The 25,921-nt window shown below is 41.2% G+C and overlaps 1 protein-coding gene across 1 annotated transcript in view; it reads right to left on the reverse strand.

Moving 5' to 3' along the window:
* Nucleotides 1-17,738: 17,738 nt before the first annotated feature.
* LOC142748065 (dual oxidase 1-like) overlaps nt 17,739-25,921 on the reverse strand; it is a 45,099-nt gene continuing 36,916 nt past the window's right edge. Inside the window, exons 28-33 of the mRNA XM_075855189.1 lie at nt 23,474-23,627; nt 21,675-21,904; nt 21,177-21,335; nt 20,207-20,362; nt 19,372-19,500; nt 17,739-17,943 (exon numbers count right to left, since the gene is read on the reverse strand). Coding sequence (XP_075711304.1) covers nt 17,821-17,943; nt 19,372-19,500; nt 20,207-20,362; nt 21,177-21,335; nt 21,675-21,904; nt 23,474-23,627 — 951 coding nt within the window. The 3' untranslated portion in view covers nt 17,739-17,820. The remainder of the gene's footprint in view (nt 17,944-19,371; nt 19,501-20,206; nt 20,363-21,176; nt 21,336-21,674; nt 21,905-23,473; nt 23,628-25,921) is intronic.

The raw sequence follows: 25,921 nt of genomic DNA on the forward strand, positions 1-25,921 counted from the left end.
CCACGGGTAGATGTTCACTGATACACACGGAACAACGTTATATACCATGCGGCTACAAAAATACACCTGTTTCAGTTGTAAGTACTATTATGGTATCATAGTGTTGAGACATAGTATATAGTTTAGAAAAGGGGTACAAATTGTACGTAAGAATACATGTGGAAAAAGGGGAAAAACTGCCTGGGTTACCACAGATAAATCGAGTAAGGGTGTCCTGAGATAGCCTTAAGTGAGAGTCTATACCCAGCTCGCTGGTAAGACCAGGGGGGTCCGTGTGAGAAATCTTACCCATGGAGATGAGGAGAATGTAGTGGCCCGCAGAATGGTTGCAACGCCTCAACGCGCGTTTCACAAGTACAGCTTCTTCAGGGGGGTATTGAGCAATCAGTGTCATGTCAAGTTTATATCCGGTATCCCGGGTTTTTTCAGCAAGTGTGTTTCGGCGTATACATTTTGATGGTCAACGGCGCATGCGCGGGACTCACCTGAGATCGCGAGTCCTCTAACGCCTGTCGTCACACAGCTACTGCGCGTGCGCATCCCCAGGACGCGTCTCTAAGGAGACAGCGCACGCGCAGAGCTTGTACCAGACGAGTACCCGTGATGGTGTATATAATATCAGGAGTCATCAGATACTTCCCTGAACATCTATCAACAAGCCTTCAATGAGAGATTCTTTCTCTCGTAGACACTTTTTGACTTAAATTAATGGTGCTGGCTTTTCTGAATTGACCGCTCATCTCCCTCCTTTATTCTTTATATTAGTATATATCACTTTTATTGCATTGCTTAGATTCATTCGCATCTTCTTTACATGGCTTTCATGTACCTAATTTCACTGGTTTTCACTTATTGTGTTTTATTATTTATTTTGTGTTTATTTCGTATTGATACACCACATCGCGATTTATTTATGTGTAGGGCACTTTTTGTACTATTTTGGCACTTATCTTATGTAGCTTCATATTTCTCATGGGTTTCTCTTATCCCTTGCATATACTATATGGTATCTGTATTTATTTGATTAACTGCCATTTCACATAATTTTTTGTCCCTCCCCCTTTTTTGTATCTAGTTTGTATACTGTACACATTGGTTAGATCCTTTTCGGGATATGTTCAATTCAGCACATAGAAGCCACTCTATATGACTCCAAATTATAGATATATACTCACGACATTCTCCTCTCCCTTGGGGTAGCGCATGCGGCGGTGACACTGAGGATTTGCCTACTCTCTCGTCAATACACAAGCTCTGCGCGTGTGCTGTCTCCTTAAAGACGCATCCTGGGGATGCAGTAGCTGTGTGACGACAGGCGTTAGAGGACTCGCGATCTCAGGTGAGTCCCGCGCATGCGCCATTGACCATCGGACGTGATACGCCGAAACACACCTGCTGACTACCCGGGATACCGGATATAAACTTGACATGACACTGATTGCTCAATACCACCCTGAAGAAGCTGTACTTGCGAAACGCGCGTTGGGGCGTTGCAACCATTCTGTGGACCACTACATTCTCCTCATCTCCATGGGTAAGATTTCTCACACGGACCCCCCTGGTCTTACCAGGTGGGTATAGACTCACACTTAAGGCTATCTCAGGACACCCTTACTCGATTTATCTGTGGTAACCCGGGCAGTTTTTCCCCTTTTTCCACATGTATTCTTACGTACAATTTGTACCCCTTTTCTAAACTATATACAATGTCTCAACCCTATGATACCATAATAGTACTTACAACTGAAACAGGTGTCTTTTTGTAGCCGCAAGGTATATAACGTTGTTCCGTGTGTATCAGTGAACATCTACCCGTGACTGTACTATTACTGTTTGTGTGGTCCATGTACAGACAATGTTCTTTAGATCCTCTTTTGCATTTTTATACTGTTTGTCTTTTTTATCATAATAAAATGTATACTATTTTCTATTTATTCATGGCTTTGTGACTCATTGTTCTCTTGTTCTGTCTATGATATATGGGAGTCGGCTATTTTCCGTTGGAAGTGCTTTAAAACCGAATTGACTGCACTTAACCGGTCACCTGACCTGTGAGACGTATGTTTATAATTGTGTTTTCTGTGTTTTTCACAGCTGTTGGCTCCAGGCCTAATATGGATTTCCGTGTGCGAGACCAATCGTGGCTCTTTCAACTAAATTAAGTTTTTAAGGAGGATCTAAAATTGGTTTTAGATAGTAATGGCAGAGATATGAGGGAATTAACGAGTAGACTTAAAGATCTGCTCAAACAGAGGACCAAAATTTGGTGGAATAAAGCCTTTCTCGAGAGATATCTGAGTAAAGGCTTGATTCCAAGGGGTCTTAGAATCCAGGTTTTCCCATCTTTCTCTATTGAAGAGGAAAATTTTAAAGACTAATGGGAACAACTTTCCACAACCTGCTCACAGGGTTATATGGACCTCCTGATTCAGTCTAATCATGTTACCTTAGGGGTAATTGAGAAAGAAATAGAGGAGATACAAATAGCCCTCAAAAAATACCTTTCTAGTGAGGCATTAGATAAATTAAATGCAGACCTTGACAAAGACTTCCAGAAATGGGAGCAAGAAATATGTTCTACTAAAACAAAAAAAATCCAGAGAGATAGTAATGATTACCAACAAGGCAGAGTCTATAAATGGCGACAAGGAAGATCATGCCCAGGACCCCATTTTAGATCAGGGTCAACATCATCTCAGACCTCTAGTGAGGACCATGTAGGCATTAGATGGAATGGGGATAGTATAATGAATAGACAAGACCCCATTTTCCCACGGAGGAACAGGGAGAGACAAGCAGCGAAACGCAAGACCCCCTATCAAGGAGGGAAAAAATCTAAGAATTTGGAGGTAATCAATTTATCAACGCACACCCTCTCTGACACACAATGTTATGTCCTCAATAAGGCTCTCACGTTCTCGCCGAGTAATTCGTTAGATTTTTTTCACAGCATTAAAAGATCTCTACCTATTCTCACGCAAGCTAATTTTGAAAAAAACGTCATAGTCGGGGAGAAACGGATGTTGGCCTTAATTGTACGATTGAAAAGGAAGCCTTGTTAGCCTTGGAAGGATTATTACAAGAACAAATTCCCATCGAACAAGGTGGGTTTCCATTTTCGATTGTTCCAAAGTCAACAAGGTTCCCCCCTCTGTCCCTTTGCCCATCAGTTGAGATCTTTACTAAGTTGGTAATGGAGGATTTTCAACAAATCTCCATTAACAAACAATATGACGATTTGACAGCAGTGCAGTGGGTCGCCCTGAAGGAATTAGAATCATATGATGATGTGGTGTAAAAGGCAGCGGACAAGGGGGGGAACATTGTGATTTGGCCAATCAAGTTATATGAAAAGGAAGCTTTTCGTCAGTTGAGAGACAAAGAGACCTATCAGAAACGTACATACAATCCAATAGGCCCCTTCTCTTCTGAACTAAGTAAGATTCTGAATTTAGCCCTAGATAGAGGGATTATCCCGAAAAAGGTGTTTGATGGCCTCGTTGTACAATATCCTAGAATCCCCACCTTTTATCTTCTTCCAAAGGTCCACAAAAGTTTGGTGGAACCACTCGGTCGACCGATAGTGTCAGGGATATGTGACCCTGTATGTAGGTTCATTGACTTCTATTTGAAGCCAGTGGTCGAATGCCTGCCATCGTATGTGAAAGACACCACCGACGTACTTACGAGAATTGATGGGATATGCCTGGAGCCAGATATGCTTCCAGTTACGGCCGATGTGGAGTCATTATATACCAGTATTCGACACCAGGATGGTGTCAATGCGGTCCGCTTCTTCCTGGGAATGAGCAACTGGGACAGCCAGGTCTGTGATCTGGTTGTTGAATTGTTGGAATACATCCTTACTCATAACCTATTAGTCTTCAAGGATGTATTTTATGTACAAAGGCAAGGCACTTCCATGGGTGCGGCGTGCGCTCCGTCATACGCAAACCTGTTTCTCGGTTTCTGGGAGAGGCAGGTTGTGCATGGTGATGGCGCCAGCGCCGCCGACCATGTGCAGTGCTGGTTGCGTTATATTGATGATGTACTTATCATCTGGCAAGGCACAGAAATAGAACTGATTAAATTCATGCAGGAATTAAACATCAATACTTTGAACATAAAATTGACCTACACCCTTGATAGACGAAGGGTTGATTTTTTAGATGTGTCCATTGAGGCTGATGAGGAGGGGAGTATTACAGACTGATGTCTTTAGGAAAGAGACGTCGGTCAACTCCCTCCTGCATGCCACCTCGGCACACGTATACTCTACGGTCAGAGCTGTCCCAGTTTGTCAGTTTCTCAGGATGAAGCGGATTTGCTCTTCTGAGACTAAGTTTGAGAACCAGTCACAAGATCTTAAAAATAGATTCCGAGAAAGGGGCTATAGCCAGAGATGCATAAAGCAAGGGTATAGTCGGGCCAAAAAAATGGAACGTAAACAACTGCTACACCCGAGTGGGATGATAAAAAAGAAGGACATGATTAATAATAAGATCAGATTCATTTCCACTTATAATAATCAGTGGCAGACAATGAGAGCCATATTACAAAAATATTGGCCCATCCTACAGATGGAACCAACTTTGTCAACAGCCCTACCGGAAAATCCACAAATGACGGCCAGAAGGAGCAAAAACCTTAAAGATCTACTGGTGAAAAGCCATTATACACCTAAACAATTGAACCCCTTCTCAACAAGGGGTCCGATCCAAGGATGCTAGCCATGCGGAGGCTGCGTGGCATGTACTAACATTTTACGGACCACCTCTTTTGATTCTATCAAAAATGGACACCGTTTTAAAATCTTACACTACATCTCATGTAGTACGACTCATGTCATTTACTACGTGACATGCGGTTCTCCAAAGGTCTATGTATGCATTTACGAGATATAATCGCTGCAAAGGAGATTGATGACCTAACATTACTGAAGACTATTCCTAAACACTTTGAATTATACCATGGGTGTGACCCCAAAACGTTTCTGGCTTGGGGTATAGACATGATACATTGTGGTGTCAGAGGAGGAGATGCTAAGATGTTGCTGGCATGGAAGGAATGTAGGTGGATTGTTACACTAGGAACTATGACCCCATTCGGCCTTAATGAAAAATTACGTTTTGCTGCCTTTTTATAAAGTTATATTAACCCCTTCCCGCTCCTTGACGTACTATTACGTCATGGCAGCTGTATCGTTAGCGCTCCATGCCGTAATAGTACGTCTCGGGAGTAACGGCCGTTTCGGCCGTCCTCCCGACACATACAGGAGCTGTGACGCTGCTGTCTTGTTCAGCAGCTGTCACAGCTCCTACAGCGGGGACCGATCGCTGTGTCCCCGCTGATTAACCCCTTAAAAGCCGCGTTCTATAGAGATCGCGGCTTTTTATTGGTTAAGCTGCCATCGCCGGCCTGCTACGCGATAGCGGCCGGCGATGGTGACTATGGCAACCGGACACCAAACAATGGCGTCCGGCTATGCCATAGACGGAAGCCTAGTGGGTTCTGACAACGTCCGGACCCACTATGCTTGCTGTCAGTGAGTAGCTGACAGTTCTAATACACTGCACTACGCATGTAGTGCAGTGTATTAGAATAGCGATCAGGGCCTCCTGCCCTCATGTCCCCTAGTGGGACAAAGTAATAAAGTGAAAAAAAAGTTAAAAAAAGATGTGTAAAAATAAGAAAATAAAAGTTTTAAAAGTAATAAAAGTAAAAATCCCCCCTTTTCCCTTATCAGTCCTTTATTATTAATAAAAATATATAAACAAACAAATAAACTATACATAATTGGTATCGCCGCGTCCGTAACGGCCTGAACTACAAAATTATTTCATTATTTATCCCGCACGGTGAACGCCGTAAAATAAAATAATAATAAACCGTACCACAATCACAATTGTTTGGTCACTTCACCTCCCAAAAAATGGAATAAAAAGAGATCAAAAAGTCGCATGTACCTAAAAATGGTACTGATCGAAACTACAGTTCGTTTCGCAAAAAATAAGTCCTCGCACGGCTTTATTGATTGAAAAATAAAAACTTTATGGCTCTTAGAATATGGTAACACAAAAAGTGAATGATTGTTTACAAAACGTATTTTATTGTGCAAACGCCATAAGACATAAAATAAAACCATAAACATCTGGTATCGCCGTAATCGTATCGCCCCGCAGAATAAAGTGAATATTTTATTTATAGCGCACGGTGAACGCTGTAAAAAAAAACGAAAAAAAAAACAATCGTACAATTGCTGTTTTTTAGTCACCACGCCACCTAAAAATAGAATAAAAACTGATCAAAAAGCCGCATGCACCCCAAGAAAACTACAATGGATTCCTCAAGGGGTCTAGTTTCCAAATTGGGGTCACTTTTGGGGGGTTCTCAATGTTTTGGCACCACAAGACCTCTTCAAACCGGACATGGTGCCTAATAAAAAAGAGGCTTCAAAATCCACTAGGTGCTCCTTTGCTTCGGAGGCCGGTGCTTCAGTCCATTACCGCCCGAGGGCCACATGTGGGATATTTCTCAAAACTGCAGAATCTGGGCAATACGTATTAATTTGCGTTTCTCTGATAAATCCTTTTGTGTTATAAAAAAAATGGTATAAAGAGGATTTTCTGACAAAAAAAAAATTTAAATTTCACCTCTACTTTGCTCTAAATTTTTGTGAAACACCTAAAGGGTTCATAAACTTTCTAAATGCTGTTGTGAATACTTTGAGGGGTCTAGTTTCTAAAATGGGGTATTTCATAGGGATTTCTAATATATGGGCCCCTCAAAGCAACTTCAGAACTGAAGTGGAACCTAAAAAAATAAATAAATGAGGCAATACTTTGCTTCTTACATTACACTGATAATGAGCTGTGTCCACCCCGAGATGACCCCAGTTTTGACCGTTTGTATAAACGGAGACCCCTATTAGACCGTTCCAGTGCCCGGTTTTCCCCAGCATACACCCCGAGAAGTGTATTTCTATTGATGAGTCCCTGGTACATTTTAAAGGGAGGGTTCAATTCCGCCAGTACCTGCCGTGTAAGAGGGCAAGGTATGGCGTGAAGATGTATAAGCTGTGAGAGTGCATCCGGGTATACCTACAGGTTTAGGATATATGAAGGAAAGGCCACCCCCAAACCAGACTGCATCCTGGACTACAATAGGTACATGGGAGGGATGGACTTGTAAGATCAAGCCCTGAAGCCCTACAGCGCCATGCGGTGAGGTATAAGAAGCAGGCCGGGCACATCATACAGATGGCTTTGTACAATGCGTACGTGCTACGTCGATGTGCAGGCCAGACGGGAACTTTCCTGGAATTTCAAGAGGTGATTATCAAGAACCTAATCTTTAGGGACCAAGAAGGGGGGGCACCCAGTACTTCTGGAAGCGGGGCCACACGCATCGTACCAGGGCGGCAACACTTTCCAGGGGAAGTTCCCCAAACTGGCAAGAAGGGAAAAAGTCAAAAGAGGTGCAAAGTCTGCTATAAGAGGGCGATAATGCATGACGCAATATATCAATGTGACACGTGTCCCGAATAACCAGAGCTCTGTATGAAAGTGTTTTAAAATTTATCATCCATCCCTTGGTTTATAATTTACCCCAATTTTACTTACCCTGATGCACTCCACACAGCTTATCCCCCCACGTCTTTCCCCTCTGGGCCCTGCTGTGTGTCCAGGCAGCTGATAACAGCCACATGTAGGGTATTGCCATACCCGGGAGAACCCACATTACAGTTTATGGGGTGTAGGTCTCAGGTCAAAATGCTCACTACACCTCTATATGAATGCCTTAAGGGTGTAGTTTTTAAAACGGGGTCACTTCTTGCGGGTTTCAACTGTACTGGTACCTCAGGGGCTTCTGCATACATGACTTCGCACTCGAAAATCCCCAGTAGGCCAAATGGTGGTCCTTTCCTTCTGAGCCCTCCCATGGGCCCAAACGGCAGTTTATCACAACAAATGGGGTATTGCGGCACTCAGAACAAATTGCGCAACAGAATGGGGTATTTTGTTTCTTGTGAAAATAAGAAATTTTCTGCCAAAACTACATATTATTTGAAAAAAATAATTTTGTTTTCATTCCCAGCCCAATTCAAATAAGTTCTGTGAAAAAACTATGGGGTGAAAATGGTCACAACACCCATAAATGAATTCCTTGAGGGGTGTAGTTTCCAAAATGGGGTCATTTGTGGTTGGTTTCTATTGCTTTGATACCTCTGGGGCTCTGCAAATGCGACATGGCACCCGAAAACCAATCCAGCAAAATCTGTACTCCAAAGAACACACAGCGCTCCTTTCCTTCTGAGCCCTCCCATGGGCCCAAACGGCAGTTTATCACCACAAATGGGGTATTGCCGCACTCAGGATAAATTGGGCAACAAAATGGAGTATTTTATTTCTTGTGAAAATAAGAATTTTTGAGCTAAAATGACATATTATTGGAAAAAATATATATTTTTTGAATTCCCAGCCCAATTCAAATAAGTTCTGTGAAGAAACTATGGAGTCTAAATGGTCACATTACCCATAAATGAATTCCTTGAGGGGTGTAGTTTCCAAAATGGGGTCACTTCTGGTGGGTTTCCATTGCTTTGATAACTCTGGGGCTCTGCAAATGCGACATGGCACCCGAAAACCAAACCAGCAAAATCTGTACTCCAAAGAACACACAGCGCTCCTTCCCTTCTGAGGCCTCCCATGGGCCCAAACGGCAGTTTATTGCCACAAATGGGGTATTGATGCACTCAGGACAAATTGGGCAACAAAATTGAGTATTTTGTTCCCTGTGAAAATAAGAAATTTTGGTAAAACATTACATCTTATTGGAAAAAATGTCATTTTTTTTAATGTCACAGCCCAATTGAAATAGGTGCTGTGAAAAAACTGTGTGGTCAAAATGCTAACAACAACCATAAATGAATTCCTTGAGGGGTGTAGTTTCCAAAATGGGGTCACTTTTGGTGGGTTTCCATTGCTTTGATACCGCTGAGGCTCTGCAAATGCGACATGGCACCCGAAAACCAATCCAACAAAATCTGGACTCCAACAAACATATAGCGCTCCTTTCCTTCTGAGCCCTCCCATGGGCCCAAACGGCAGTTTATCACCACAAATGGGGTATTGCCACACTAAGGACAAATTGGGCAACAAAATGGGGTATTTTGTTCCCTGTGAAAATAAGAAATTTTGATCACAAATGACATTTTATTGGAAAAAATGACATTTTTTTCATTTCAGAGCCCAATTCAAATACGTGCTGTGAAAAAACTGTGCGGTCAAAATGGTAACAACAACCCTAAATGAATTCCTTGAGGGGTGTAGTTTCCAAAATGGGGTCACTATTGGGGGATTCCTACTGTTTTGGCACCTCAACACCTCTTCAAACCTGGCATGCTGCCTAAAATATATTCTAATAAAAAAGAGGACTCAAAATGCACTAGGTGCTTCTTTGCTTCTAGGGCTTGTGTTTTAGTCCACGAGCGCAGTAGGGCCACATGTGGGACATTTCTAAAAACTGCAGAATCTGGACAATACATATTTAGTAGTGTTTCTCTGGTAAAACCTTCTGTGTTACAGAAAAAAAAATGAATAAAATTTAAATTCAGCAAGAAAAATGAAATTTGCAAATTTCACCTCCACTTTGCTTTAATTCCTGTGAAATGCCTGAAGGGTTAAAAAACTTTATAACTGCTGTTTTGAATACTTTGAGGGGTCTAGTTTTTAAAATGGGGTGTTTTGTCAGGGTTTCTAATACATAGGCCCCACAAAGCCACTTCAGAACTCAAGAGGTACCTTAAAAAAAAGGCTTTTGAAATTTTCTTAAAAATATGAGAAATTGCTGTTTATGTTCTAAGCCTTGTAACGTCCAAGAAAAATAAAAGAATGTTCAAAAAACGATGCCAATCTAAAGTAGACATATGGGAAATGTGAACTAGTAACTATTTTGGGTGGTATAACCGTCTGTTTTACAAGCAGATCCATTTAAATTCTGAAAAATGCAATTTTTTCAAAATTTTCTCTACATTTTGCAATTTTTCACCAATAAACACTGAATATATCGACCACATTTTACCACGAACATGAAGCCCAATGTGTCACGAGAAAACAATCTCAGAATCGCTTGGGTAGGTTTAAGCATTCCAACGTTATTACCACATAAAGTGAAATATGTCAGATTTGAAAAATGGGCTCTGAGCCTTAAGGCCCAAACTAGGCTGCGTCCTTAAGGGGTTAAACCTCCCCATCTTCTTGGTTAAAACTGTCTACTTCCCTCTGCTCTGCTGTTATTTTTATTATATGTTATTAACTTTTTTTTCTCTGTCCATGTCTAGATCCTGTTAGAGGATTCCTTACAGTGCTTGATACTTGGGTGCCCGTGATGATATACAAACTGTGAGGAGTTAGCAGACAAGTACCCGTGATGGGGTATATAATATCAGGAGTCATCAGATACTACCCTGAACATCTATCAACAAGCCTTCAATGAGAGATTCTTTCTCTCGTAGACACTTTTTGACTTAAATCAATGGTGCTGGCTTTTCTGAATTGACAGCTCCCCTCCCTCCTTTATTCTTTATATTAGTATATATCACTTTTAGAGATGAGCGAACTTATGAAAAGTTCGGTTCGGCTGGTTCGCCGAATTTCACGAAAAAGTTCGATTCGGACCGAACTAGTTCTGACCGAACCTGTAATTTCCATGCGCCGAGCATGGTACTATCCAGGGTGCTCAAAGAGTTAATGGGCTGCACTAACTCTTTCAGCAACCTTGACAGTACCATGCTCGGCGCGCGGAAAATACATTTTTAATGTAATAAAAAAATAAAATAAATACTTTCATACTTACTTTCCTCCTGTCCGGCCTCCAGCGATGACGTTTCATTCTTGTCGCCGCTGAAGCCAATCACAGGCTGTAGTGGCGGTCACGCACGTCACGTGACCGCCTCTGCAACCAATCACAGGCTGCCGCGGCCTCTGCAGCCAATCACAGGCTGCCGCGGCCTCTGCAGACAATCACAGGGTTTGTTTGTAATCGGTTATCGTAGAGACACACATTGTGTTTTTAACTGGGCGTGTTTATGTGTATGACGCTGACCAATCAGTGACCAGTCTGCGTCATACACTCCTCAACATCTGCACGCTCCTCTCCTGAAATATTCTGTGCTGCTGTGAACTCTGCTCTTACCATTACGTAGCTCTCAGTCTGTTACCTCTCCTCCACTCCTGTCCTCAATAACACCTTCACAAGATTGGCAAGTCACCACCCCGCACAAGATCCGCACGCTCATCTCCTGAAATACTCTGTGCTGCCTTAAACTCTGTGGACAGGTCAGGATCCTGTTTCTTTTAAGGCAGCACAGAGTATTTCAGGAGATGAGCATGTGGATCTTGTGCGGGGTGGTGACTTGCCAATCATGTGAAGGTGTTATTGAGGACAGGAGTGGAGGAGAGGTAACAGACTGAGAGCTACGTAATGGTAAGAGCAGAGTTCACAGCAGCACAGAATATTTCAGGAGAGGAGCGTACAGATGTTGAGGAGTGTATGGATGCCTTGGTGACGCGTACCTCTCTTGACATCCAGTCCGACCTCCCGGGATGACGATTCAGTCCAAGTGACCTCTGCAGCCAATCACAGACCGCTGGCCTGTGATTGGCTGCAGCCTGTGATTGGCCAATCACAGGCTGCAGCCAATCACAGGCTGCAGCCAATCACAGCCTGATATGAAGGTAACCTGCAATAGTACACGGAGTGCCTATAGCTACATAGCACAGAGGTACAAGGATGATGTCTGCCTCTGTATAGGCTCAATGCTCATGGCGGAGCTGTGTGCAGTAAGACATTTTTAACAATGACTGACAAATGTTTAGCTTGTGTATAGACACATGTAAAATTTCTCATTATCCTTTTATTAACTTATTCTAAGGAATTGGAGGGACATTGCAGCGGTTTCATTGTCAGGTGGTTGACCTTAATATCTCACAAGAAGGTCATCTGTTTCTGCAGCCAATCACAATCGGGCTGGATGTCAAGAGAGGGACGTGTCAACGTTGCCTTGGTGACGCGTCCCTCTCGACATCCAGTCCGACCTCCCGGGATGACGCGGCAGTCCATGTGACTGCTGCAGCCTGGGATTGGCCTGTGATTGGCTGCAGCGGTCACTTGGACTGAATCGTCATCCCGGGAGGTAGGACTGGAGGAAGAAGCAGGGAGTTATCGTTAAGTAGGAACTTCTATTTTTTTTACACGATGTATATTGTGATCGGAAGTCACTGTCCAGGGTGCTGAAACAGTTACTGCCGATCGTTTAACTCTTTCAGCACCCTGGACAGTGACTATCTCCGCCGGGTTCGGTCAAAATGTGTTCGGCCGAACCCGGTGAAGTTCGGATTCGCTGCGAACCGAACTTTTCCCGATGTTCGGACCGAAACCGGGTTCGGTTGTCCCGGTTCGCTCATCTCTAATCACTTTTATTGCATTGCTTAGATTCATTTGCGTCTTCTTTACATGGCTTTCATGTACCTAATTTTACTGGTTTTCACTTATTGTGTTTTATTATTTATTTTGTGTTTATTTCGTATTGATACAACACATCACGATTTATTTATGTGTAGGGCACTTTTTGTACTATTTTGGCACTTATCTTATGTAGCTTCATATTTCTCATGGGTTTCTCTTATCCCTTGCATATACTATATAGTATCTGTATTTATTTGATTAACTGCCATTTCACATAATTTTTTGTCCCTCCCCCTTTTTTATAACTAGTTTGTATACTGTACACATTGGTTAGATCCTTTTCGGGATATGTTCAATTCAGCACATAGAAGCCACTCTACATGACTCCAAATTATAGATATATACTCACGACATTCTCCTCTCCCTTGGGGTAGCGCATGTGGCGGTGACACTGAGGATTTGCCTACTCTCTCGTCAATACACAAGCTCTGCGCGTGTGCTGTCTCCTTAAAGACGCGTCCTGGGGATGCAGTAGCTGTGTGACGACAGGCGTTAGGACTCGCGATCTCAGGTGAGTCCCGCGCATGCGCCATTGACCATCGGACGTGATACGCCGAAACACACCTGCTGACTACCCAGGATACCGGATATAAACTTGACATGACACTGATTGCTCAATACCACCCTGAAGAAGCTGTACTTGCGAAACGCGCATTGGGGCGTTGCAACCATTCTGTGGACCACTACATTCTCCTCATCTCCATGGGTAAGATTTCTCACACGGACCCCCCTGTTCTTACCAGGTGGGTATAGACTCACACTTAAGGCTATCTCAGGACACCCTTACTCGATTTATCTGTGGTAACCCGGGCAGTTTTTCCCCTTTTTCTACATGTATTCTTACGTACAATTTGTACCCCTTTTCTAAATGATATACTATGTGTCAACACTATGATACCATAATAGTACTTACAACTGAAACAGGTGTCTTTTTGTAGCCGCATGATATATAACGTTGTTCCGTGTGTATCAGTGAACATCTACCCGTGACTGTACTATTACTGTTTGTGTGGTCCATGTACAGACAATGTCCTTTAGATCCTCTTGTGAATTTTTATACTGTTTGTCTTTTTTATCATAATAAAATTGATACTATTTTCTGTTTATTCATGGCTTTGTGACTCATTGTTCTCTTGTTCTGTCTATGATATATGGGAGTCGGCTATTTTTCGTTGGAAGTGATTTGATACCTGACCTGTGAGACGTATGTTTACAACTCTTGATTGAGTAGGGTAAAATCTAGGGTACGACATCTTGTAACCAACTATTTGTGTATTTTGGTAAATAGGTTCATTGCTTTCCTTATATAAATCTGTTAAATGTAATAATGATTTTTGTTCCCAAAAATTTAAATTAGAAAATTAATTTACAGGAAAAACGCATTCACGTAAAGCATGACCAAGAAAGTCCATGTTACTAGACATAGATGAAATTGCAACAGAACCAACATTCATATTGTAGGACATTTTCTCTTGGGAATCTTGACATTGATCGTTATCAAAGAATTGTCTCTTTACTGTCAGGAGACGGGCAAATTTATTGACATCCAATATAGTTTGGAAAAGATTGAACGTGTGAATAGAGCCTGTCTCCATAATTTAGCCCGTTTGTATTTTTAACGCCATTCATCTTGCAGTGTTAATTGTTCTCTATGGGTCGATTCGATTGTGGTGAAATCAAATATTTAATGTTTTTTTTTTTACATTTAATACATTTTTCATAATACAACACCTTGTAAGGACAAAATTGTGTGTGTGTGTGTGTGTGTATATATATATATATATATATCTCGCGTTATCCCGCTGTGCTGACATTCACAACGTGATCACGCTGGTGTTGTGATTAAGTTCCACAGAAACGTTACCGAAGCGTTGGGAGTATGAATAGACATCGCCTCCTGGATGTATATTATCTCTCAAGACACTTCGGTAAAGTTAATGTGGGGGTATGTGACAGCGAGATCACGCTGTGCAGTGAAACAACCTGGACATGAATGAAGAGAAGTGTATGACGCGGATTGGTCAGCGTCATGCACTTCTCTTTACAACGCCTAGTTGGTAAAAAGGTAAAACACGCAGTTGTCTATTAGAGAAATAGAGAAAAAGAGCACGGCGCCACATAGTGCAGGTAAATCCAAGGCGTTAAAGTCAATTAAAGACAGATATATGCTCACCAAAATTCAGATGGATAAGCACACCAACAAATGGGCAAAACTGCTGGTTGTAGAAAGTGCTGCTGCCAGGATCCAGAGCCGGTTAAACCAATTAGCCACCGCAAATGCAATATATATGAGTGTAAAAGAAAGATGGATCATAAACGGCGCTGCAACTGAGTAATAGGAGAAAAGGTAATGGAAAAACTATTTAATATATTCCAGGCTACGCGTTTCAATGCCGCACCGGCATCTTCATCAGGCCATATAGAGATATATATGGCCTGATGAAGATGCCGGTGCAGCATTGAAACGCGTAGACTGGAATATATTAAATAGATTTTCCATTACCTTTTCTCCTATTTCTTAGTTGCAGCGCCGTTTATGATCCATCTTTCTTTTACACTCATATATACAGTTGTTTATTAAGAAACTAATTAGCATAAATCTAAAATTGTGCATAACTTGCTCAAAAATTATCGTTTTTCAAAATAAAAACCACAGTTGTTATCTACATTACAGCGGCGATTTGATTATGTAGGAGATAGGGCACTTATAATCTGGTGACAGAGCCTCTTTAACTCCTAATTGATCTATAAAGTCCCTCTGCTGAGTTAGGGTATGTTCACATGAATCAGTAGTGGTGTGGCAGACTGCGGCACCATTACCACACTGCAAAGAGTGCATAGAAATTTGCCACAATTAGTGGTTGAAGTTTACATAAAGAAGCAGTTCTAGAAAATTATCCCAAAGCAGTTTCTTTGGAAAACCGTATCACGTGTACAAAGCAAGGTTGTACTTTTTACAAGTGATTTACAATGGTCCATGGAGAAAGAATGGACACAGAATTGGTGGATGATTTTCTGGTGCACAGTACCTCACCAAGACAAAGGGAAACAATGAGTCTGCTCTATGGAATGGCTGGCCTCAAAGATAGTCTTTCTACTTGAATTGGGAGACATTCTAAAACTTACAAAATTTAGAACTCCAACTCCAAGGCCTGCTCTCTGTGTTGGAGTCTGTAAAGAGATGTGACTCCTCTCCACAATCACACGTCACTATAAGCGGAAGGAAACAGGACGTCAGAGGTCACTTTATGATCGGCGAAAGGAAAGACACAAGGCACATTGGGAAGAGTATGTAAATTACAAAGTCAGTGTGGGGGAGAGACTAGATCTAGTGCCCGGACAAAAAGTGTAACTTGGAATTAATGTGGGTTAATATGTACTAAAGGGATCCAAATTATGCGCAAACTATATTTATGTAAGGCATACTTTAAATGTCTACAATTAAAAAAAAAGTGACGTTTTTGGGACAGTTGTTCTAATTTTAATGTGACTTTAAGGCCTTATTCAGACGAACGTTGTATACGTCCGTGTGCTGTCCGTTAAAAAAATATACAGCACACGGACCTATGCAATTCAATGGAGCTATTCAGATATCCGTGATTTTTCACGCAGTATGTTTCCGTTGCGTGAAACTTACTGCATATCCTATTCTGGTCCATTTTTGCGGACCACATCGCCCATTGAAGTCTATGGGTACGTGAAAATCATGCAACAGTTGGTAAAGAAATGCTGAGAAAATAAATAAATAATATGTGCGCCAACACTGACATTAAAAACTGATGTCCCACGGAACGCACACTAATGGCACATGGAACTGAAATGCACTAAATACGGTCCGATTTTTGCGCACGCAAAATGGTCACGCTCGTCTGAATCAGGCCTTAGGCTGGAATAACACATGCCATTTTTGATACAGTTCTTGGAGCTAAAGCCAGGAGTGGATCCAGAAAAGAACAAAACAAAAACAAAGGCCCCAATCCCCTGTTGCTTCTCACTGCACAATTGCAGTGAGGAGGATTTAGTATAGAGTGGTGGATGGCTGTTTCTGTTGGCCTCATAGACATTAAATGGAGTGTGAGCACACCTCATCACCTACCACTATATTCAATGTTCTCCTCACTGCAATCATTCATTACGGAGGACAAGACCCCTGTTCTAGTCATCGCTGGGAGTCCTAGTGGTGGGGCCACAAGCATTCAGACATTTGGCACCTATCCTGTGGATAGGTGATAAATGTGCTTAGTGGGAAACCCCATTAAAGGGGTTGTTTTATGAAGACAAACCCTGTCCATAGCAGAGGAGATACAGAACATGGAGATGCTGCTTTATAGAACTCAGTTCAGTAAAAGATTGTAATTACTCTGTTGAATACTCACTTTGGGAGGATTTACACACAGAAGATTTTATTGCAGCATTTTCTGCGTCTGAAATCCGATCCATTCATTGGAATGGGGTTCTGTCTGCAGCAAGCACATGCATTTTTGCAAGCCCCATTTAGAAGAATTTGACATATTTTCAGTTGCAGAAATTTCTGTATCAAAATCTACCACGTCTGAATCCACCCTTTTATACATGTGGTAGATTTGTTCCAGAAATTTCTTCTACTGTCCTATTCATTTTATTGGGTCCTGCAGAAATCCTTGCACATGCTGCAGAAACTGATATTCAGTCACAGAAATTTACACAAAAAACATCTGCCGCATGTGAATTCGCCCTTTCTCTGGGTGTACTAGAGGTTCTAGGTTCTAGAGGTAAAAATGCATCTTTTTTCTTTCAGACTGCGCATCTCGTCAATAAATAAATAAAAGATGTGAATGACAACTTAGAAATGGCAATGAAAATAAATTTATTAATTCTTTTGTTTGTTATGCATTTCCTTCTTCAGACTATACCGAGATATCCCTATTGTCTAAAGAAGGGATTGAGCCCGGCTGGGACAACCCCTTTTACTCCAGCTAAACTGGTATCGGCAGAAGAAATGCAAATCACACCTGTTTTTGAAAAAATTCTTTATTTGAATATTTTACATGAATTAAGCATAAAAGCCATACCAAATGTAAAATTTGTATATCACGGGTAAAAGCTAATATTTTTGTATTTATTTTGCATTATTTTTTTTTTAATATTGTGTAATCGTATGTTTGTCTATCGATATGTATTATCATTCAGCATTTTGACTTATAACTTATAACTTTTTCGTGGTTTGGCTGTAGGTGTGTTAGAGAAACTACTAACTGCAATTTATTATAATACTTCATGGTACCAGCCACTGTATGTTTATATTTTATTAAGTTAAAAATTTTCATAATGATGCACAAAGTAAGCCTGGTCTCTTTTGTTGAGTTTCCGGCAGGCATCTTCAACATTTTTAGTCATTCCAGGTGGGCCACAGCTGAACACCCCAACTTTCTTCACCTTTCAAAAAATGTAAAATAAATGTTATTTACGTGTCTTCGTCTATTTACTTTTTCCAGTAATCTCCTCTCTACTTATGTAACACTTGAAGTTATTCCATCATAATATCATAAATGTCCTTGATGAATAGAAAAAAAACCTTTAAGTCATCTGACCTCACTTCATGCTTTTAGGACAGGTCCTATGTCTACATTACAGCTAAATTTCTACATTTAGACCTCAGCTAAGTTTCTAAATTTTAAGGCAGGAGCAGGAGGAGGGCAGATAAAGCCAAGTACTGTCAATCACTACTAGTGAATGAGTATATGGCAGGTCTGAGTGAGGAGGTCAGTGCGTGCCAGCTCTAGAGTGGACCAGTCCAGTCATCTAACCTCACCTCACTCAACCCGCCGCCATACTTCGCTCAGCCCGCTGCCCTCCTCCTCCTAAATGTGAGTGAGTAGGGTGGACGGAGCCAAGGAGGGAATGATGCAGCGTTCAGAGTGAGGTCGGGGCGTGCTGTGACGGGAGTGGACCTATTCTGTCACCTGTCGTCACGTCACTGACTCAGGTGAGGTGACTGGACTGGTCCAATCTTGGGCTGACACGTACCGACCACACTCAGACCACCGCCATACTTGGCTTCGTTCGCTCTTCTCCTGTTCCTAAATGTGAGTGAGTAGGGCGGACGGAGGCAATGACATGGCGGCAGCAACGGTCAGAGTGAGGTCGGGGCGTGCTGTGACGGGAGTGATCCGGTCACCTGACTTCACGTCAGCGACGTGAGGTCAGGTGACTGGACTGTGCCGGCTCGGGAGTGGACCAGTCTGGTCACCTGACCTCATCTCACTGACTCAGGTCAGGTGACTGGACTGGTCCACTCTTGAGCTGACACGTACCGACTACACTCAGACCGCCGCCACCACCATACTTGGCTTCATCCGCACTTCTCCTCTTTCTAAATGGGAGTGAGTAGGGCGAACGGAGCCAAGTAACCAATAACACGGCGGCAGTGAGGTCAAGCCGGAACAAATGACCTCGCGGGCCTTATTCGGGCCATGGGCCGGACACTCCCCACCCCTGACTTAGATGCTTAATGTTAGCGATAGACCAACAGTGACATATTACATGCATTACATATTACATGCTGGCAACCATTTACACTTGTATGGGAAAACCCATCAAAATGATCCTTTGATATGTCATAGATTTATGTGAGAAGGTAATATTGGTGGAGTCTGGGATCTTGGAGTAATCTATGATGCAAGCACACTGTCATTTGAATGGACCTTTGATTACAATAAAATGACAGATTTTCAGTAACAGACATTTCTGGGAAGTTCCAAATGGGTTACAAAGGCTTTTCCTTCTAGAAATCAATGATGTTGTCAGATCACAGACTGAAACTGCATAGTTGCTGGTGCATCATTAGGAAACATCATACAGTACCTCAGGGTGAACACCTTGTAAGGAATGAAAAAATCTCTGAAATGGCGGTCTCCCGAAATGTGTAACAGATTTAAGCCCAGTCATTAAGCTCTTTTTCTGAACTTTTTGGAAGTGTCGCTCACAGATGTACTGCAACATAAGATTATATATGTTATACTTCGTATGTCCTCATACTGTAGATATATATTATTTAGGGTATCTTAGAAGAAAATAAATCACTACTACATATATTAAATTGTTGGCTTGTTAACAACTGCAGATGCAGCCATGCTATGCGAACAGAAAATAATGTGACCCAACTTATCCAGAAGCTAGGTAATTTGTAATAAGAATATTACAATATATGAGATACTGTACCGCTACTGTAAATAATAATATTAGAAATTACCGAGGAATTCTGCAGGCCCAGTGCATTTATACAGGTCAAGGAACCTTGATGTGACCGCTAATATTCTTATAATTTATAGTAGGGGTGCATTATACTTCATAAACACACCTCAGCTGCTGCAGAACCTCCTTTAAAATGTTAGGGTAGAACTTCCTGTGTAGCATTAATTGGTATATTATGTGTATTATGATTTGTATTATCTGTATTTTGTGTATTAGGTGTGTATTATGTTCTACCGAAGCAGCTAGGACACTGAGCTGCATGGCGCATTGCAACTGCTCAAGAACCTCTTTTTTATAAAGAGAGAGGAAGCGCTACATATCTCTAGTAAAACAGCGCTACTGTTTCATAACATTAGTAATAGATATCTGTCATCTCTTTAGTATGTATTGAACTCCAGCATCAAAAACGTGAGGAACAAATATAAAAAAATAGCCATATATTTACCAGCATGGCAGTGCGGAAGTCAAACTTTTCACTGAGTTGTGTAATGTATATATGGACTGCCAGAAGGTCATTTTTATCGTTCTCTTCCACCTCTCGAATGATGTCTGTCAGCCATTCAAACTGTCGCTGAGTGCGTGTCACCCAGATGAAATAAATCTGAATAAGTACAGGACAGGTATTTAGATCTTAGTCAAAAGTTATAGATATTAAGCCAATAGAATAAAGGTCATTTTACATCAATGCATCAGTTGAAATGAAAATAATAGTTTGCGAAGTGTCGGGTTTAGATTTCAATTACTTTATTGGGGAATTTTAAATTAGTAGACGGGGGATCCCATGTTCAGTACCCTTATCTATTAGTCAAAGTGGAGAGCAGCTACAAAGAGTATATCTCACTCTGAAGGCCCAAAACGTCCATGAGCAACACAGACAACAAATTGATTTCAATGGGTACTGTGTAATGCATCATTTGTCCTGTGGTGGTGTTGCAGGGGAATTCAACACTTGAGGTCACAGATTGTAGCTGATAGCTGGGGGTCCCAGCATAGCCACAGCCTGTGATCAGCTTAACGTTGAGGAACCTTTCTACTGAAAAGGGAACAACCTCTTTACTGTATAAGACTAGGTTTATATGTGGTTTTTGAGTAATGATTAACTTCTAGAGGCGCCACGATGCTATCAAGAAATTTTGCTATGAGGCACTTTTGATTTTAATATAACTCATAGTGTACATTTCATTTTACAATTTTCATGGAATTTATACTTTCTTCATCTTTGGACAGGTTCAATTTGGAGATAATTTGGTTTATTTCCAAGGCCCGAAAACATTGTCAAGCTACATTATGTTTGTGTGTATGTGTATGTGTGAAAATCAGAATATGCAATCTAATAGAATTCTCAGTCAAACATGTTTTATGTGTTGGTGATAAATAAATAAAATGGAAAATAAAAAATAATTAGATACTCATACTTTCTTGCATTGTATCCTCTCATTGATTGATGATTTGAAGACCAAGTCTTTAAGGATTGAAGCGAATGGCGTAACTCCGATTCCTCCCCCAACTAAAACAGACACTTCAAACTTGTTCCACTCCTGGTGTCCTTCTCCAAATGGTCCATCCAGAAATAGCTAGATAATGATTAAATAAGAAGAGTGAAAATATCTTAATAAATAGATTTAATATCTATTTATGTTCAATGCAGATGTGTTGCTTTAAGTCAAAAGGAGAATTTAGAATGTTTTTATAAGTCTAATTGTTTTCAATGGATGGGTGGCCACACAGTCATTTCTCCATTAAATAAATTCTTTGTCTAGGGATCCACCATTGGTGGCTCCATCTTCTGAAACACCCCACCACCACCACCAATATGATATTCTGATTTTAGAATGTTTCAACATTTAAAAAAAACACTGAATCTGAATATTTAGTTAGTCAACAATGGAAGGAATACAACATGTTATTTGTACCTTTGGGTACTTCATCTCTGTCTTGTTGGGAGATGAATAAAGCTGTCTTAGGCTTGTTGTCCATGGTCCTACTGCCCTAATATGTAAACTTAATGTTTCTTCATGAGGAGCAGATGTTAATGTGAAGGGATGGTATTCATCTGTACCAAGAGACAAGCAGGCGATCCTAACCCATTGTCCAGACTTGTAATCAAAGTCAGACGGACGCTGAAACTTTACATAAGTTACACCTTTAAATAAAAGTAAGCACAATAAATGTCAATAATGGATAGTTTTGTGCACTTAAATTTTCAGCTGAAAAATTAAAGATACTCACTGATTGGATGTTGTATGCTGCTATTCTGTATATGGACCAATTTTTTTACTAAATCCTATGCTCATTTTTGAGCTATAGGTGAACCAACACCTTATAAAGCCATTGTACAGCCATTTCCCTATATGTTACTTTTTTTAATTATATTTTTATTGAATTTTTAGTTGTTCAGAATAACTTTTATATTCCTATTATGTGAATATCTCCTTTATAAGTAGAAGTGATTATATAATAGCAGTGGCACTCTCTTATTCCCAATCGCCCTGTGAGTTTATCAGGTTTGAGGTTTGCACTTTGCATGATATAATTTATTATGCAAATGAGTAAAGCTTTGTGCCCCACGAGGAAATAACTATAACTATAATCAATGTATGAAAAAAATGGCAAAATGTGGTCTGTTCGCTATGATATGAAAAGGTTTGTCACACCAAGACAATCCCTTGTTCATATGGATGTCATAGAGGGGGTTCCTTGCTCTGGACCCCCCTTTGTGAACCAGAGAGGAGAGACGCTGACCCGGCATTTAAGTGAATGGCTTGACATTTAATACTAGTGGCTGCTGCAATGGAAATGTGTCCCTCTGGCTGGAGCTTCTTCTAGCAGTACCAGTCGATTGCTGAAGCTTTCTAAAGTCGTACCAATGGCAATAAACTGATCGCTGGTCCAGCTTAATTTGTCTCTTCATGAGACAACACCTTTAAACATCAGTATTATGAAAGGGTTATTTACTGATCAAGGGAAAATATAGGCTGGCTTTATCAGTCAGTAAGCAGGAAACAGATGAGCCCTCAGTATTAAAGGGGTTGTCCAGGAGCAGAAAAAAGATCTGTTATTTTTTTTTCTCCAAAAAACAGTGCCACATCTTTCCATGGGCTGTGTCTGGTATTGCAACTCATCCCCATTCAAGTAAATTGTGCTAAACTGCAATACCAGAAATAGCACATGGACAGTTGTGGCGCTTTTCTGAAGAAAAAAAAAGAGATGATCCTAATTGGTGGTGCTCAGTATAACAAGAAAATAAAAAATCAGCAGCACATCACATATCCCACAAATATGGAAAGACAGTTCCATATAGTATGTAGGTGCAGTGCAAGCAGTGTCGATCTGTGGCAACTCCAACTTCACTATATCGAAAACACTGGAAAAAGCGCGACACAAGTTCTTGATATTTTAAAGCAAAAAGGCTTTATTTCACCGCAACAGTGCTATGTTTCGACCATAGCATGGGTTTTTCAAAAGCTTGAGAAAGACCCATGCTAGGGTCGGAGCGTCGCAATGTTGTGGCGAAATATTTTTTTTTAGCTCAGTATGACAGACGCAGTCTGTAAAATTCAAAGCATACAAAGAATCATGGGTAATAAAGGATAATCATCTTTATTGGTGATTCTCTTCATGCCTTAGTTATGAATTGAGGACTACAAGCGTTGTATTCATTGGATTACAATATGTGTTTCATTTGGTAAATTGAATATAGTGTACTACATACCTGAGGGAAGTTGCTTTGCTTCCAGAACGTCTATCTGTATCTTTTTTCTCCTCAAGCTAATCAGTTTGTCACCCACAAAGATGATCGCCGGAGCAATAAAAAAAATGTGAAACTTTGGTTGCTGGATGAGTGCAAAACTGCCATGAATGATAGTCTGGTAAACAAATATGAAAGCGATAAGAAATGTAACAATCTGAGTTCAAACATGTTATCCTTCGAGAACAAGCCAATATGCAAATAAATAGAAGATGACTATGTACAATTTATTATTAAAGAGATATCACCTTCACACCCACTAAATACAACATTGTAACTCCATATTAACGCCCATGTACTGGAAGACAAGGTGACTCACTTGGGGTATGTACGTCCACTGTGCTTATCATATTAAACCATGCCACGCTAATTCTACAATGTTGGCTGGGTTATAAGTTCAATTATTAATGAACAAAGAGCAACAAAATAGGGACAGGATACAGTAGAACCGTGTCCATATAATTTTACAATCCAAAGGGAATAAAGTGTGGAAACAAGAGTTTATAAAGTGTCCATAAACGTGGCACTGTCATAGTATGTCACATTTGCCATAAGTTAGTTCATAAAATTTCTTATCTGCTAGATCTGCCCCTGTCAACTGTAAGTGCTTTTATTGCAAAGTGGCAACGTCTAGGAATAACAACAGCTGAGTCACATAGTGGTAGCCCACGTAAATTCACAGTGAAGCTGGCAAATGCTGAAATGCGTGGTGCGGAAAAATCACCTATACTCTGTTGTGTCGCTCACTACAGAGTTCAAAATTTCCTCGGAAAGTGACATCAGCTCAAGAACTGTGCGTCCAGAGCTTCATAAAATGAGTTGTCATGGTCAAGCAGCCGCGCACAAGCCTAAGGTCACCATGCGCAATGCAAAGCGTTGGCTGGAGTACTGTAGAGCGCACCGCCACTGGACTCTGGGGCAGTCTGATGGACAAATCTTGCATTGGCCGATGCCAGAAGAACGCTACCTACCAGCATGTATAATGCCTATTGTAAAATTTATTGGAAGAGGGATAATGGTCTGGGGCTGTTTTTCAAGGATTTTACCAGGCCTTTATTTCTAGTATAAGGTAATGTTAATGCTATAGCATACAAAAGACATTTTAGACAATTGTATGCTTCCAACTTTGTAGCAATAGTTTGGGGAGATCCCTTTTTTTTCCAGCAAAACTGTGGCCCTGTGCACAAAATGAGGTTCATAAACACATAGTTTGATGAATTTGGTGTTGACTCCAACATCAGTGTCTGACCTTACAAATGCTCCTTTGGCTGAATGGGCACAAATTCCCACATACACAGTCCAAAATCTTGTGGAAAGACTTCCCAGAAGAGTGGCGGCTGCAAGAGGTGGCCCAGCTCCATAACAACATCCATGGTTTTGGAATGGAGGGGGTTTTCCCTCTATGAGCCAGAACAGAGAGTTGATGCAAAGAGTGGCTCCTATTCTGTTGGACTCCACATGGTTATATATTACATGGTTGCTTATTTATTTAAATTGGCGACATGTAATACTAAATGAGCCCCTGCACAGAGCTTCATCCGGCTCAATCAGCTGATCGTTGGATGTTAGAGAAGCCGAATCTGTAGTAATAGGTTAATCCCCAGGGCAACTGTATTCTAAGGAGGGGTTATTCAGGTTTGATAATCCCTTTAATAAAGAGATATACTGTAAGGGCATGTTCAGACGTGGCGGAATTCTGCAGACACTGTCCGCATCAATGCCGCACATAATCCGCGTTGCAGATTCCGTTGCAGATTTGGCTAAAATGTTAAGTAAAATGCTACGGATTTGTCGTTGCGGATTCAGGTGCAGATCACACCCTGCTCTCTTTGAAACATTCCATCTCAGTCTGGCTATAGACCTCGACACACATAGGTCCAGCCAGAATGATGAAATATCCTGTTCCTGAAAGCAATCCGCAATGCAACACACATTACATCTGCGTATTTCATTGCGTAATTTTGAAACTCCATTGAAGTCAATGGAGAAATTCCGCAAAAATGTACGCATCAAGTCCGCAACAGACAGTGTATGCTGCGGACAGAAAATTCTGCACCGCAGCCTATGGTCCGCAGCGGAGTTTTGCGCAATGTCTGCACGAAGATAACTAAAAAGGTGTGGAAACCAATGGACAAACTGTCTGCTGCGGATTTCCACTGCGGACTGTCTGCAGCAGAATTCCACAGCAATTCCGCCACGTGTGAACGTGCCCTAATAAGTATGAGCTTGTATGGGTCACGTATAAAATCCTTAGGCCCCGTTTACATGTGTCGAAAAAATCGCATCGCATGTATGTGAATGGGGTTACCGCAACCCCGTTCACATACTATGGAAATTGTTCTGCATGGATTTTAGTCTGCACCATGGAAAAAAATGTAATGACCATTGTGCTAATCCTCACGCAGATTTGCT

This window comes from Rhinoderma darwinii, chromosome 3 (assembly GCF_050947455.1).
Source record: "Rhinoderma darwinii isolate aRhiDar2 chromosome 3, aRhiDar2.hap1, whole genome shotgun sequence".
Lineage (NCBI taxonomy): Eukaryota > Metazoa > Chordata > Amphibia > Anura > Rhinodermatidae > Rhinoderma > Rhinoderma darwinii.